Source organism: Nothoprocta perdicaria, unplaced genomic scaffold, assembly GCF_003342845.1.
Source record: "Nothoprocta perdicaria isolate Ctin4 unplaced genomic scaffold, notPer1 scaffold_104, whole genome shotgun sequence".
NCBI lineage: Eukaryota > Metazoa > Chordata > Aves > Tinamiformes > Tinamidae > Nothoprocta > Nothoprocta perdicaria.
The window spans coordinates 1,754,221-1,770,801 of record NW_020454139.1 but is presented as its reverse complement, the minus strand read 5'-3'; the positions used below and the strand labels follow the sequence as shown (position 1 = coordinate 1,770,801).

Sequence of the window (16,581 nt, the reverse complement as noted above, 5' to 3'; positions counted from 1 at the left end):
ACATTATACAGCTTCATTTTTTTCTGGGAATTATGTAAGAGTACCTACAGATATGAAGAACCCTGGCCATCATATTCTTTAAAGAATAAGAAAAAAGGAATAAATTGAGAGATTCCTTTCAGTCTTGTTCAAGGTTCCTATTCATTGTGGCCTTTTTGGGAAGAAAAATGTTATTGAATGAGAAACAACTGTTCCTCCACTAACTCTGTGAATCCTAGATGGCTGTTGCATGATCTTCAAGATTTGGAGGCTCATGGGGTATTTCTGATGCACTGAGCCTGGATACCTGCAATCTCAGTTCGTTCTCAAAATTAGAGCAAGATTTCCTCCATTTTGATGAAAATCTTCTTATTTGATGAAATATCCTCTTAAAAATACTCAGAAATCCCTTTGATGTATGAAACATATTTAAAAATATACAGAGGTTTCATCTTCACATTCTAGACGTCACCTAATCCTGGCCATATTATTGCAACTTCTTTCACTTCCTCTAGTCAAAAAAAAAAAAAAAAAAAAAAAAAAAAAANCCTTGACCTTCTATTTGACCCTTTTGTAATTCATAAGGTCCATGGAGTTCTGCCATGCTTGAATCTCATTCAAAACAATTTCTATTACTTAACAAACCAATGGAAAAGATAAGATGAATCCCAGATGTCCCTCAATGGTGATAGGTGGATCAGATTTCATGGGACAGAAGAGGGTCAGCTTTTTTAAAGTTTACTTAGTGGGTAAAATGTAAAAGATTGTATCTAGGGTCCAATAGGTGGAAACAGTTGGAGAATTTTAGAACTATTTACAGTATATGCGCTTGTATATTTGCACAGGCCAAGAACGATTTACTATACCTGGAGCTTTTCCTATGTACAAAAAATGACTAACAATTTGCTATTCTGTGCAGCATCTCACAGAACAATGTACTCAACCACTTTCATGAAGTACATACTATATTTCAGCTGCACAGATTTTTTTTTTTTTTTTTTTTTTTTACTGAGAAATAAATGCTGAGGTCCCCCAACAGGGGTTTTCCCAAGACTAAATGAGAATTTCAGATACAAGCACAGAGATTTAGGAGATTTGGGGATTTAATGGAAGCTTCACTTATCCTTGAAGACTTGTCAAATGACCTGCTTGAATTAAGGTTTCTTACAGACAGATTTTTCATTTATCTACTCCTGTGACCTTCTGAATAGGTTARGCACATGTCTAACTGCTTAGACTTAGCGAGGCCCATATCACAGCATTCTGTAACAGCATCAAGACAGATTTATCTGACAGAGAATAGCATGGGGTGAATAATATCAACTAGGTAAATGAGCAATATAGGCATATACTTCTACTCTGTATTAAAAGGACATGGATTGGAGTCAGCAAAATACCAACTCAAGATGTTTTCCATTAGAAATTTTTATAAGATCTGTTTTGATAGATAATAGAAGAAGTTATATGTTCCTATTTTTTTTTGCAAACAATTCAATATGAAAATTGTATCTCAACTTCAAAAAAATTCAAATATTTCATTCAAAAATAAAATGCAAAAATAAAATGCCATAGCACTACATTTTCGTACCAGCACCATGGACACCACATTGATCAAAAACAGATATGCAAATTAAGAGCTTATTTCTATCAGAATTACATCCTATGAATTAACCAGAGTGAACAGCCTTGAAGTGCCACCATGAGGGAATTGATTTTCATTGTCTAGTCTATAAATTTTCTTAATGCATTTACAGAGGATGCCAGAATTTTATTTTCTATTTTTGCATAGTCAAAGATTTACTACTCTTCTTGCTGACAAGGCAGCATATCCAGAATTCAAAGCAGTTMTTATTAGCATTTTTTTTCCAAATAAGAAGAAATAATTCCTAAACAAGACACACTGACAATGAGGTTTTAAAATGCACTTGTTCAAAAACAAGATGTCAGTTATTAAAATCCAGCATTTTGAATAATATGCTGTAGTCACAATAAATCAGCCTATTTTGGAAAACATTTCACTTAAAAAGTAAGCTGAAAAAAACCATAACTTGTTATTAATAAACACATAAATATAATATACTTGTGCCTTTCTCTGGAGTGGAACTACAAAGCAATTGTTAACAGTGCAGTTCATTCAATATGGGAAATACTAAATTTGCAATATTGCAAAGTCCACCCTTTGACTGTGGTTTGATAAAGCTTTTGACAAATCTTTGACTGCAAAAATCTTTGACTGCATTGCACARAAATGTGCAATGACTGCACATTTTTGATGCGACACCCACCAATGTTAGAAAGAAAATGAATCCTAATTGTTATTTGTGTCAATCTGACACAAATTCCATCTGGAAATAGTGCTTTTCCAAAACACAAACCAGCAATTAGCATCTGAGAACAATGTTGTATCTATTTGGAAGTTTAGGTTTGAAAATTTCCAACAAGCTAGGCTTTGCTGTATTGTAAGAAAAGAGTGTAATTTCATCAAAAGTGGGATGGATACTATTGGCATTGGCATTTACAAAAAGCAGTGTAAGGTGATAAGAAACAGGAATGGAAGTAGCTTGTCTGAAAGCAAGCCAAAGAATGGGGAATGTCATTGTAATTTAGAGTTGGTATTTCAGCCAAGTTAAGAAAGTGAGGTATACATAAAAAAAAAGAACTATAAATGATATTTACAAGTTTTGATGGTCTGATTAATGGAGTCTAGGATCTACAGATTAAATCTAAGACTTACAGAACTGCTCTAAACCATTTACAAAGAACTAATAATGGTGCACAACTTCAGGCRTTGTTTGTTTTCATGTTGAATCATACGTATCTCAAGAGCAGCTTTATTTGCAGTGTTCATCATCATGTTGACAGGAATGAGCAAGTAAATATGGAAAGCAAAGACCTTTGAGAATGGAATGTCAGCTCTCCTGCTTCTCAGTTTTTCTGGCTTTACTCAGGAAGCAGTGCAATGAGAAGAAAAATATCAGGGGAAAATCAACATGTTTTCAATCACACACACACAGAAAAGGTTTTGATAGTTGAAGACAGTGAGGAGAGAAGGGAGAAATATTCTATGTTCCAACAAATCTTGTTCAGTGAGATTTCAATGTAGAAGTGGTAACAGAATGCACAAAATGCTACAGTAGTTGCAACTGGATAGAAAAAGAGATGAGTTAGAAAGGGAGCATGACAGCCTTACATAAAAGTTGAGAAGAAMCTGGCAACTGAGAGTACACCTAGCAGAAAGAAATAAGAGTGTGATAGCTAGAAGAGAAAAGAAAAACATTCTAAAAAAACTGCTCATGGTTTGCACTTTCTTTGTTTTTCTGCATAGTAATGTTAAATACAGTAACACTGCCAGGTACAAAACCGTGGTTATATTGTGTTCAGAGAGATTCTTTAATGCAAAATTCCCCCTAATTCCATGCCTACATTCTAAAATCATTGTAATGTACTTGGAATCAGTACTGATATTAAGAACAAAAAAGACTGATGTAATTTAATCCTAGTTAAATTTGAAATTCCCTCATTCTTTCTTTCACTATTTATACTTGGGGCTTCATATCTAAAATCTTCCCATTTAAGATCACYGCCAGGCAACGCAAGCAACAAACATATTGAATGAGACTTGAACTTTTAGCAAMTGTGCAGAGGCTTTATAGACAGAAGCATCTACTGTGCAAAAAGGTTTAACATCCCTAGAAAAACATGAGTTGATGCACCGCTTTCTCCTTTTCCTCTTTTTTTTATTTTATTCCATTCCATTTTTTTTCCTCCTGTAATGTAATTTCAGGATAAATTAAAACCAGATGTAACAAAATATTCCAAATGATAATGCCTATGAAAATGTTTTCCTCACCAAACTCCAAGAAATATTCTTCCCTTTCACCTTCCAAATAGTATGCTTTTATTTTATGTGACTACTCATCCATTTCCACAAAAAGACAGTTATGTCAACAAAGGTATGTCACTTCACAGAAAGATAGTTTGTAGACAATAAAATGGCCAGTTATGGATAACAACAAGAGCACTCAAGTTATGCATAAGCTAGAGGTAATGAAGGCTCACACTCACACATCAGGACACATTGATTTCCTCAGGAAACAAAAAGAAATTTTGCAACATGTGATAGGTAAGCTTCATTTGTGGGGTAAAAAGAGGGTTTACTTTCCAACAAAGATGTRAATGTTGATCTCTCTGGATCTGGTCTGATTTTCAAATATCTTTTGGAATTGAATCCTAATAGGAAAATCTGAGTGGGCAGTAGACAAAAATGTACACATGATTGTGTGTCTTTTCCAGTGCAGAATTCTACAACAAGCCATACAACTACTTGCTTCCAAAGCCCAATTTGTGTGATTGCATCCTTGGGTTTTCAGAGGGAGAGACAGTGGATTTCATTAAAATGAAGGTTGCTTTTACTACTCTGAATTCTGAAGAGATTAACAGTATTTTAGCAGCATTGCTGCACAGTTCAGGAGCAGGAAGACTTTCAGAACAGAGCTGCCTGTCAAGGTCTTCCAAACTGTTTTAGGTTTCCACTACTTCAGCACAAAATACTTCAGAGTGGCACCAAACATGGGGCTAAGGGTCATCATGGCCCATGGCAGGATCCTGCCCCAGCTTCATTCAGCTGCTGATCATGGTAGCAGTACCACTGTAGTGGTTGACAGTGGGAATACTGAGGTATGGCATAGCAGAGATGATACTTGGAAAGTCAGAACATCTGAATAAAAGATTCCACATGCTTAAAAAAAAGAAAATCCTTTGCCCTTAATTTAGATGCCTGCAAAGTGAATACAGCCACGTACTCTCCTAAAGGCATAAAAATCATATCACTGTTTTCAGTGTACCCCAGAGCAGGCCAGGAGCTGAAGTGGTCTGTTACAGCACACATTCAAATCAAAATAAAGCTCACGAGTCTCACTTAAGCCAAATTAGCTTTAAAAATAGTCTCTTTCCCCCCCCCTTTCTATATCATATTCAATAGTGTTATAGCATGCAGCTTGACTGACACAAATTGACCTTCTCATTTTTTTAAAGGTGGTGGTGCAGCATAAGTGCCTCACAGCTGGAAACTGGACTGTGAAATCAGCCAGCARGCCTATTTACTGACTGTGACTGTCAGTTATTGAAGCAGATGTCTAGACTGAAGAGAAGCTTCAGTGACCCCAGATCCAACTTCTGAAGCAGAAGTGTGAGAAAGAAGGTCATAATTCTTGCTGCATGGGAGATGAGAATTCAAACACAAGCAGGCAGCGCTTTGCTTTATGAATTGTGGTCTGTTGAAGAGAATATATGGCAAATCTGAGGGAACATGCTCAGTTTTTTTAACGTTAGCTTTTTAACTTTTGCAGACAAAGCACCTATTGAAAGACTTCTGAGTTTGTCCCTATCAGACATATGAAAGATTGACTCAGTGAAAGTTTGACTTCATTTTCCATCTTTACTGGTGGAACTGACGTTGCTCTGTGTAATTTGAGAGCTTTTACAGTTCTTGGCACACAACAGAACTTTCCATATTAAAGTCTTTACTTCCACTTTCACCAGTGAAAACATACTTTCACCTTGATGAGAACAGACCTTGAAGCTTCTTACTTTATAGTATTAAAAACCACATCTACTATAGAAAAAAAAGAAAAGCAAAAATCTTTGGCAAGAGTATAGTGATAGATGGAACATCAGAAACTCCTTTATTAAGACATTCTGCCTAATTCCAGTGCTGGGTGGGCACAAGTCAATACCATACGTATCTCATACTAACTTGTCTTCAGTCCTTAACAGCTTAATCTTCAAGCCTGACAGGCTGCCCGCTTTGAACCAGACGGTTACCAAAGCAGTACTTGGAATTCGATCGCTCTTTGACTCTGCCAGGGTAATTACACAGAGCTGCTCTGAAGTTTCACTGACACTCTGTTTAGAGAAGCAATCCCATCCAAACAGTTTCAGCATCATGCTATGCCATACCCGCTCCAGATTTCAAGAAACAAAGAAAGATTTGCCAGGAGTCCTGTGATACAAGAGTAGTTTAGATAGCTACAGTATTACTGCTATCACACTGCTAATGATTTTTTTTTTTAACCTATAGGTATATCACACTCATAGGTGCTGATTTGCATTATATCACAGTTGTATTTCACTTACCACATTGCTGCATGTCCTGTATCGGATGTTTCGCCCTTCACAGGTCCTATATCCAAAAATAAAAAAAACAAAACCAAAACCATTAACAGCTGAATACAGAAATCAAACAATATTGTTTATTGTATCAACATTTTTTTTCTCCTAGGATATCTCAGCACTTAATCCCTCCCCCTAGACATCTCTTGCAAAGACTGTCTGTCCACATGAAAATGGAGGTGTGAATTCCACTACTCCCCAACTTCCTTCCTTTGCTTAAAAGATTTCTTGAAGGGGGCATCACTTTGCAAAGCAGGTACAGAAGACTGGTGTCTTCCAGCAAGCTGCTACAACTTCATAACCATGCAGCTCMGTGTGTACCTAGGCACATGTCCTAACACTGATGAGGAGGTGGGGCTGCTGGGTGAAGCTACAGGATCATTACTAAGTGTCCATGGTGCTTCGCCCCGCCCCTTCATATGGGAAGGAGACTACCATTTCCCATATTCTCCATCAACCCACCAGCTCCCCTCTACAACCAAATCTCTGCTGCAGAATGGCATCCATAAAGCCATCGGAATATCCTGGGCCCTGTGGATATGAAGATCTACATGTTCTCCTGTKTGTGTTTGCCAAGGCTTTCCTCTCCTTCCTACATAGCAGATCCATACCAGGCTGGTGCCAGGAGGGCTCCCAGGAGAAAGTTCAAGACCCAGATATGTTTTTAGCACACAGTGGTTTCTATTTTGAGTATCTGACCTTAGCTAGAGTTTCTTATGTTTTATGAGCTCAGAGAGAATACCTAGCAGAGGCCAAAATGTAGGATTTGGCTTTTAAAAACTATCCTTCAATAGAATAGACTTCTTTACATTTTTAATTTCACAACTTTTTTTTTTTTTTTTTTTTTTTTTCTCCTAGGATTTAGAAAAGCATACATTCCTTGAGGACTAAATGCCTACTGAGGGTAAAGTTTTAAATACAGGACTTTTTGAACTACCCAAGAGAGAGGAGTGCATCTGCATGCATTCGTGTTGTTTTTTTTTTTGGAGGGGGGGAAGGGCTCTTTTTGTTTTAAACACCATTTTCCATATTGAGTTAGCTCTCAAATAACTTAAACTGATTTCATTTAAGTTACTGAAACCATCCTTCCTCCTACCTGAAACCATCTCCATCTACCTAAAAATAGATATGACTTAATTGTGAAATTCTTCTAATTGTCAGGGTCCTGCCCCTGGGCAGGAATAACCCCAGGCCCCAGCACAGATTAGGGGCTGACCTGCTGGAGAGCAGCDCCGCAGAGAGGGACCTGGGAGTCCTGGTGGACACCAAGTTAGCCATGAGGCAGCAGTGCCSTCGTGGCCARGAAGGCCAATGGGCTCCTGGCTGCATGAGGAGGATGTTGGCAGCAGGGGCAGGGAGGGGATCCTGCCCCTCTGCTCAGCTCTGGGGAGGCCAAACCTGGAGCATTGGGGACAGCTCTGGGCTCCCCAGGACAGGAGGGACGTGGAGTTGTCCAGCAGAGGGCAGCAAAGATGATTAAGGGACTGGAGCATCTCTCATATGGGGAAAGACTAAGGGAGCTGGGCCTGTTTAGCCTGGAGAGGAGAAGGCTGAGRKGRGAYCTGATYAACATGTATAAGTTCATGAAGGGAGAATGCAGGGAAKAAGGGGACAATCTCTTCTCATTGGTGGCCAGTGACMGGACAAGAGGAAATGGGCACAAGTTGAAACACAGGCAGTTCCATCTCCATGTGAGRAAGAACTTCTTTACTGTGAGGGTGACAGAGCCCTGGMACAGGCTGCCCAGGGAGGCTGTGGAGTCYCCTTCTCTGGAGATCTTCCMAACCCGCCTGGATGCCRCCCTGTGCCCCGTGCTCTGGGTGTCCCTGCTGGAGCAGTGGGTTGGACTACATGATCTCCAGAGGTCCCTTCCAACCTTAACCATTCTGTGTGATTCTGTGTGATTGTCATTTACATCTGTGTGAGTACAACACATGGGGAAAAAATCATTTTGCAAATTACCATCACTACATTTAGTGGTCATTGGGAAATGGCCACCAACAGTGCACACTGTAGTGTTGTAAATGACTGCAACARATGATAAGCTAGTAAATATTTTTTTCATCAGAGCTTATAAACATATAAGCATAAAAAGCTCTTTTTCATATCACTTTACACATAAATAGTACTGTCAAAAACATAATAGTCATATCACTAGTGCAATATACCTAGAGTGTTAAATTATTAAACCAAGTAAATTTAGACTCATATGAAAGAGAAGCATACAGRGCAGAAGAGAAAAATGTACACAGGGTATTCAGCCCTATGAAAAATATTAAAAAAATTGTATCCACAGTAGGCTATAAACTAGTATAGCAATATTGGTATTAAAAATCAAGCCAGACTAAACTATTCCATCACCTTCTCAGGCATTTTTGAGTAACGTATGTAAACTGGTAGAGATATTCTGACAAGATATAAGCCAAATCTACAGCTATTGATACTGCACTGCATTTAGTAGAGGTGCTTTTGATTTACAAAAATAGATAGCAAAGTATACAGTGACATACAGGCAGCCCTAGTGCAGGCCTTGCACTGTGAATCTACCACAGCGATTAGCTTATACAGCAAGCTTGACACATACTACATCTGTCTCTCATAAATGCCATGCAAACCATCAAACATGTCATTGCTTCACACAGACCTGCTGTTATTGCCATTTGTCAATTACCATAATTTATTAACGTCATAACCACTGAGCAGTCATGAAAATTTAAACTTCCTTTCTAGCAGCTGCCCCACATTGTTTTCACAGTTTCTTCATACTGTCTGATTTAAAGCAAAGCACAATTTTTTTCCTCACCCTTTGCAATAGGTACTTACATTAGATGTACACCACAATACTACTCAGACTYTTCTCCCAATTTCCTTCCTCTGGCTAATGGCCAGGATTGTTCAGAAAAAATGTGCAATTTTGGATGCAGATAACACTATGATGATTCACAAGGAATCAATCTTAAAAAAGAATCCACTTATCTACTCTCCAAGATCAAGTTTTTGATTTTTTGAAGCTTTTTAGCTTTCTAGTTATCACCCTTCAATCAAAAGCAGGCAAGCTGCTTTCAGCCCAAGATGATATATTTTCACAGGTTTGCTAAGTAATTTGTTTCACACCTATACTACTTCCAGACAACATTCCAGATTCTCTTGAACTTGGGTATCCACCAAAATCATGAGATTTGTCAAAAATAGACCGTTAGACATACTTTCATGAAAAAAATGTTGCATATTTTAATGGAAGATTTTCAGGAGGAGTAAAGCTTGATTTTTGAATAGAGTTCTATTTCTGAATATGTCTATACTTAAAACAGGAAAGCTGACACCATCTGTGGAACTCAATCCCGCTAGAGAGAAATACACAACACCTTGTATGACATTAGACTCGACTAGATTTTCTCCTCTAGGCAAGGTTCAAATTAATGGTACAGATCCCATGTCTCAGCGTGGATACTTTGCAGTATGTCACAGCACATAGCATTTAACCCAGCAAGGAAGGGCCACAGTAAAGTCAGGAGATTATTATATGATGTATTGCCAACACATCTTCCAAACTGCGCAGGATATAAATAATGATTCTACAAGCCAAGCAATCCATGCAACCATCAGGAAAAGGCAGAGGACCTCGAGACAGTAGATGAACAAGTTGGTGGGCACTCAGAAAAGGGGAGTACAAGATATTTTGACAGTTTTCTGTATTATCCAGTATCCATGGCAGTGGATTTTGAGGAGGTAAGAGGGAGCTGAGGGTTTGGCTTGACATACAATTACTATCAGGTGACCATGAAAGAAAAACAAGCTATTGAGCATCAAGTTTCATCCTTCAGACTTAGTCACTTGCTTCCAGTAAAGCTTTTGAGAAGTTGACAACTTTGAATATATTAAAATATTCACTTCCTTTAATGTAAACAGCTCCACACCCTGCTATTTATTTCTTCAGGCTCCAGTTTATAGAGGAACTTAGTTCATCCCCCCGCTTCCAAAGCCTGCACTAGATGTGTATTTGTGCTCCACTAGAGTTTGGAGCCTTTCAGTAATCCGTGTCAGAATGAATAACAACTGCATGCCAGAGCTGCCTTTAACTATAATTACCAAAGGTGATGAAAGAGGTTTGCAGARCGGGAGCTCATCAGCAGTCATCAAAGACAAAATGCTTTCCCTAAAAAATAAGGTTCTACATAAGCATGCAACTCAGAGCCAGAAGCAGGATATTTTGATGGATCTGAATTTTGATGCAGCAGTTCACTACAGGGATTAGAAAATTGTGCCTTTGGACAACCCTTGCTCTCCATTATTTTTACACCCCTTAACTACCTGTCTTGCAGAGGACATTTTGGTTCTACACTGTGCTCACGAGAAAAATACACTGGATCTTGTTCCTCCCATGGTATCTGAGRGAGACTTAGCCAGCTTTCTCCTTGCTGCAGTGCCTGTGGTAATACTTCACACATAACAGTCTTGCATCTCTCTTTCCGCATACTGCTGCTCTTATCTGTCTCCCGTATGCTCAATAGCGTTACCACCTTGTCATCCCGAGGTTTCTCTATCTCTCCTTTTCTGCAGAAAGAGAGTCTGTTTATTCAGTCGCCCCCTTTCCCATAAGGGAAGCTTAGCTACAGGGCAGCCCTGAGGCACCAACGCATTATGAAAAAGGACCATTCATCATGACTCTCCGAACATGTGAATTCATTATTTCAAACTCTGGTATGGTCTGTCTAGCTTCACATCCAAACTACTCAGCTGACAGTGAGATGAAAAGCTTTATAAAAATGCTACAATTTCCTTTCGTTCCTGTGCTACTTTTCTGCCACAGCGTGTTGCACAGACACGCGTTTTGACATGCAGCTCAACCTGCACATACAAATCTTTGATTCTTTAGATTCAGGAGGCCAAGAGTCTCCAACAGASTTCTGCACCTTGTCAAAGTAAATACGAGAAATGCTGTAGGAATAGTTAACTTCAAGATGAGAAAAGCAGGCCCAGATAGACAAAGCAACCTGTCAAGGCAAATTTAATTATAGATCTTATGAATATTCTTTCTGTAGGAGCAGCAAAATAAACAACCAGAAGGCAAAATACTACATTCTGTCACTGCAGGAAGCAAACTTGCTAGGAAAATTGAAACATGAAACTTACATCTCTGGCTGACAAAATCCCATGTGTGGGATGCAGCACTCGATAGTGACCCAAAACGAGTGTGAGGCTACAAAGTAATATCATAGAGCTAAAGTGATCAAACTATTTGCATAGCTAATGTAAATCCACAACCTTGGCATTAGGGAATCATGTTCTTGATACAGTTTTTCATAATTTAAATTAAATAAATATTGATCCTTGTGTATGTGATGGATGTAAGCTTGGAATGACAAAAACACTATACCACTTACTCTGTGAGACCTTGCTGTGAATCTAGAATAAACTCACTGAAACTAATGGAATAGTTGAAGATTGATTCAAGCATCATGCTATGGAGTCTGACCATTCACAGCAAAAAAGAGGTGGTGCTAGGAAAAATAATATGAAAAATCTTTTTTTTWAACACATAGTTTGAAYCAAAATCTAATCTGTAAATTGAGCATTTCAGAATTTGAACAACATGTATTTGAATGAGATGTGCCTATTTTTCCAAGGCAAAGTCCTTTCAACACTGATGTTAGCACAAAACAACTATCTGATTCTAGCTACTTGATGCTTCTTGAAGTTGTGTTGAATGATTCCTACAAACAGTTACTAAACTTCTGCTAACTTTTTCATACTCTAAGCTGTAATACAAGAATAACCAAGCTAACCTAAAACTAGCTAGCTTAACTAATGATATACCAGTTCAATTACTACTAGCAGTGTAGCCAGAATAGCATAGGGCCCAGGGGAATTGCCTTGTATGCATAAGTCTTTCCATGCTAAAGTCAAGATTAGACTCAAGGCACAAAATTTCATTTCAGACTCCAGAAGTTAAGTCTGGTGAGGGGAATGGTTAAAYTTCAAGAATTTCATCATACTTACTATAGAAACACCAACGAGCTGCAACTCTGACAAAAGAGTTTCTCACTCATGACTCTTTTTCTGGTTAACTTATATGTATTCTTGGAGTGTAAGTTTGGCATCAAATTTACTCAAAAGTAAGAAAGACCTTGGTACTGTGCTCTAAAAATTGTTGAGGGGGATGGACTGCATGGCAATTTTTACTTTTAAATTCTTCTTTGTGTTATTGCTGGATTACTAACTGGATAGCCCCTAAATAATAGCTCTTAATAAATGCTACTGTCTAAACCCTCAGTAAAACATGACGAGCCAGTACATCTAAAAAAAGACAAAAAAAAGTCAAAAAGTCAAAAAAAGTCAAAATGYTTTCTGAAGACTGTACATTTTCATACATCTAATCTTTCTGTTTTGTTTGTCACTGCAGTCTTTTTGCTTTTCCTAAAAAAAATTTAAGAAGTGTCTCTAGCTTTCAGACTTACATATAATGCATATTGCATATATATAGAAAGCCAGTACAGTTGCAAATATTTTTCAGTTGCTCACTAGTTGAGAAAGGCAGAAAATGAAAAAGAAAGAATTAAAAGAGATGATTTTCACCAAATAATGATAATCTTTCCACTGTTCCAGTGAGGAAAGAAAATGTGCATACTAAACCTCATCTGACCTGCTGCAGCACAAAGATAGCATTGAAAACACATTGCAGGCCCAAAGCGCTAACACCCCAAATCTGAACACGCCTGAACTCAGATCTGGATCCAAGTTTTGCAGCTGGTCTTTACAAAATGAATATGCTGAACAGAAACTCAAGTTCCCAATGCTTTGAGGAAGTTTGAACCTGAGTATGAACCCTGTGTGCTAGCCCGATGTACTAAAATGCTCATGTTCTCAAGTACAGTCTATTGCTTGGGGATTACAGAATTACAATTTAGCCTTTGTATAGACAGAAAGACTTAAAAAAACTCCTCAGCAAGCAAAGACCTAACTGATCTGTAGGAACAACTGATTGCCACTCATTCTAGCACTGACCAGTTTCCAACCCTGAATACCAGTTGTGGCAACTCAAGTAACAGATTGCTTAGGAGAAAGGAGCTTATGTCTATTTTAGCAAGTTATATGGTGGCACAGCAGCGGAAAATGAGAAAAGCCAGCACAATGGGACTAAATTGCTTTTCCAAGACCGCAGTGGTATTCTGAATCGCAGGAGATTTGCAGCTTTGTATGGTATTGACTCAAATTCAAAGCTGGAGCTTGTTGCTTATGCAATTGGATTTGTAAACGTTCTGGAAAAATGGAAATGCTTCTCCATCAGATGAAAGTAGGAAAGGTCCTGACATCATCAAAAAACAAAAAATAATTTATTTTAACACAATTAGCTGATTAAAGAARCAAACCAAAAACTAGGATAGTTATTTCACTCATGGTTATTAAAGTATCTGTGCATTTATCAGTGTTAAATGGATATGAAATACTGCAGATGCTTTTCTAATCTAAGCCCCTGAAAAAAACAGTGCAATCACAGTCACATATAGAAAAAGTAGCAACTTTAACTGCATCAACAAATTGCTAAATACTGTGCAATTATTTTGATCAAAGGTATACAAAACTGAAAGTTTGAACAATATTTTTTAGCTGCATAGTACTGGATGTATCTCCTTTTCAGTGACTGTCAGTGTTGTGGCAATGGGTTCTACTTCTTAACATTTAACTTTGAACTAACATGAATAACTGGTACTTGTTCCAGTGTAGTATTCTTTCAGTTCAGCAGTCACTAAACCACCTGATGCTTGCTTCTGAAACTGTTAATCTATGGTATGTAAATCAGAAAGCATTAGCCTGATGAAATAAATCCACTATATTCTAGGCTTTATCTTGTTCAATAAATGTTGTCACACACCATAAAATAGAGTTATTTTTAGCTAATCTAGCTCATCACTAAACCAAATACCCAAAGCTATATAACTCAGTTGCTGCTTTACYGAGCAACTGAGTCAAGAAGCAATAGAGCTGAGAGTCAACGATACAGATCTACCCTTTTTGTCCAGCAATATGCAATAGCATCCAACCTACTATCTTTTACTTGAGTTAACTTAGCAGGCAGAATGGGTGGAAATGTTCATTCATATAGCTGCTTGGGCTGCATAACCAAAGGCCAGCCATTAGTTGAAGGAAGGAAGGAGGTTGAGTTAAAAAAAAAAAAAAATAAATCCAGGAAGTAATGGAAGTGGCATAAAGTATTTCAACAAGGCTAGGATTAAAATGCTCTCACATGAGCTCTCTTTTTATTTTTTATTTCCATCACTTTTCCTACTGAGGCAAACCTATCAGGAAGGTGATAAGAAAAGAAGAACTTTTTTCTCCTACAGAACATACATCACTCAGTTAATGGCAGAAGAAACACTACTCTATCCAACAGTTTACACAGGATTTCCCAGATGCCAGAGTTATGATCATGCAATTTGACCCTTAAACATAGATTCGATATCCATGGGACTTAACATCTAGCTTAGTGCTCTGCTGTGCTTTTAGGGAAACTGTTCTCTGCTTCATACTTTAGCAGCAATAAAAATGGCTATGATTTCTAAGCAGAATGAAAATCTGGACTATTTATCTATTATCTGCCAAAATCATTCCTCTCTCTTTAGTAGGTCGCGCTTTTCTGCTCTTAAGAACCTTATTTTATTAGAAATTGATGATAATTCTGGAAGATGGGGAAAAATCCTAACTCTATCCTACCAACCCTAGAAACAGTAAAACAATTTTAATATTTAGTGCAAACTCTGTTAATAAAACTCTATTAATAAATTGTAAAATAAACCCACATCTTGTTTTTGTGATCCAGATCTTTTAGGTTGGAAAATATATTCTAATATAAAGAGGGCTCTCTGGGCTGTGCCATAGAGAGACAACAATAAATACAGGAAAGATTCTGAGGAACATAGCAATGACCTGTTCAGCCTGTATTATTTCCTGGGTGCTTCTAAAGGTATTGAGCAACTAATAGAACTCTATTTTTTTTTAAAAAACTAATTGCTAGTTTGGACCTCAGTGGCTTTTGATTCTTCTATCCGTGAGTTTTAGTCAGTCATGCAGTGTTATCTATTATCCATGGCAGGAGATGGAGCATGGAAGCTTCCATGGTAGGAGACGGAAGCATGGAAGCATGTCCAGCATCCCTTGCCTGGGGGGCACCCCCTGCTTTCATAGCATGGACATTTCATCCCACCTTTCTTTTTTCTTAACAATCTGAGGAAGGATGGTGGTCATTCTCCTTCCTTATCCATGTTTTTCTACTTTGACATTCTTGGTATTAGTTAAAAAAACAAAAAGCATACTGCTTATCAGTCATAATCAGACATATCTGTGACAGATAGATGAGAAGGTTCTCTTTTCTGAGATTTCTATCAAAAACATATTAAAATTCAAAGACTTGATTTATAAATATAAATGATTTATAGATATCTTTATAATAAGATTTATAAATATAAATGCTTCTTTGTGCAGCACACAGTTAGGATGAGATGCCCACCTTTACAAGTGAGTTGAGGCAAACAACTCTGTAAGATTTAAATGTGGACTGGCCTTTTATCTGAATTACAAGCTAAACAGATAATGCCAACTAAGAAGATTAGAAAGCATGAAAACTTTTATGCTTTGWGATGTCTTACTAGTAATTATCACAGTGTTATCTTTCTCGAGGCTGACAGTGTCATCTGAGACAGGCAGTGCTTGTCGCTGTTTGAAGAGGACATCGTGGCTGACTCAAGCTGACCACTCCTACACTATTGGCAAATCTTTTATTTAGATTGCTATCATACGAAATCTCCTAGGCATTATCAGGACCAGTTGTTCTAAGTACACAAACTACTCAGGAGCCCTTATGCTTAAATATTTGTTATCTAAAATACTAGAAAATAGGATTTCACACTTGGACTTTCCATTCTTTTTATCACATCTGCAGAAGGCTAGCACAAAGCATGTTCCCAAGAAAAATAACAAAAGCAACTATCATAACTTTGACAAATAGAAGCAGGAAATAAAGCTGGTGGCTTTTACTCAATTTAGAAGTAGGCAATCAGTGTTAAAGAATGGCAATTAGGCAATTAGTCTTTGCATTTCTTCAAAGCTAATGCATTGGGTTCTCTTTTTTTTTCCCATGTAATCCATTGGAAGTCACCACATACAGAACTAAGACAATGCATGATGAATATTTCTCACATGGAGAGAAGTATTCAGGATTATTTTTTTCCAAAACAGTAAACATGTTGCAAAATTATATTTGCCAAAAATACCTAGGAACTTCCTCCACACTACTGTGCAATTATACATAGCAGATACACGAGATAAACCATACCAACCAGCGAACTGTCCCAAAGAGATGGGCATTTTTTCCTGTCCTTGCCAGAACAGGAATTCTTGTGCATTTAGGCTTAACTCCAAACCTTTAAGGTTTGG

At 37.7% G+C, this 16,581-nt stretch overlaps 1 protein-coding gene across 1 annotated transcript in view; it reads right to left on the bottom strand.

Annotated features, from left to right (window-relative positions):
* The window catches only part of ADAMTSL1 (ADAMTS like 1), a 388,396-nt gene that overhangs the window by 139,634 nt on the left and 232,181 nt on the right, over positions 1-16,581 (bottom strand). The window contains exon 4 of the mRNA XM_026044037.1: positions 6,115-6,160. Coding sequence (XP_025899822.1) covers positions 6,115-6,160 — 46 coding nt within the window. The remainder of the gene's footprint in view (positions 1-6,114; positions 6,161-16,581) is intronic.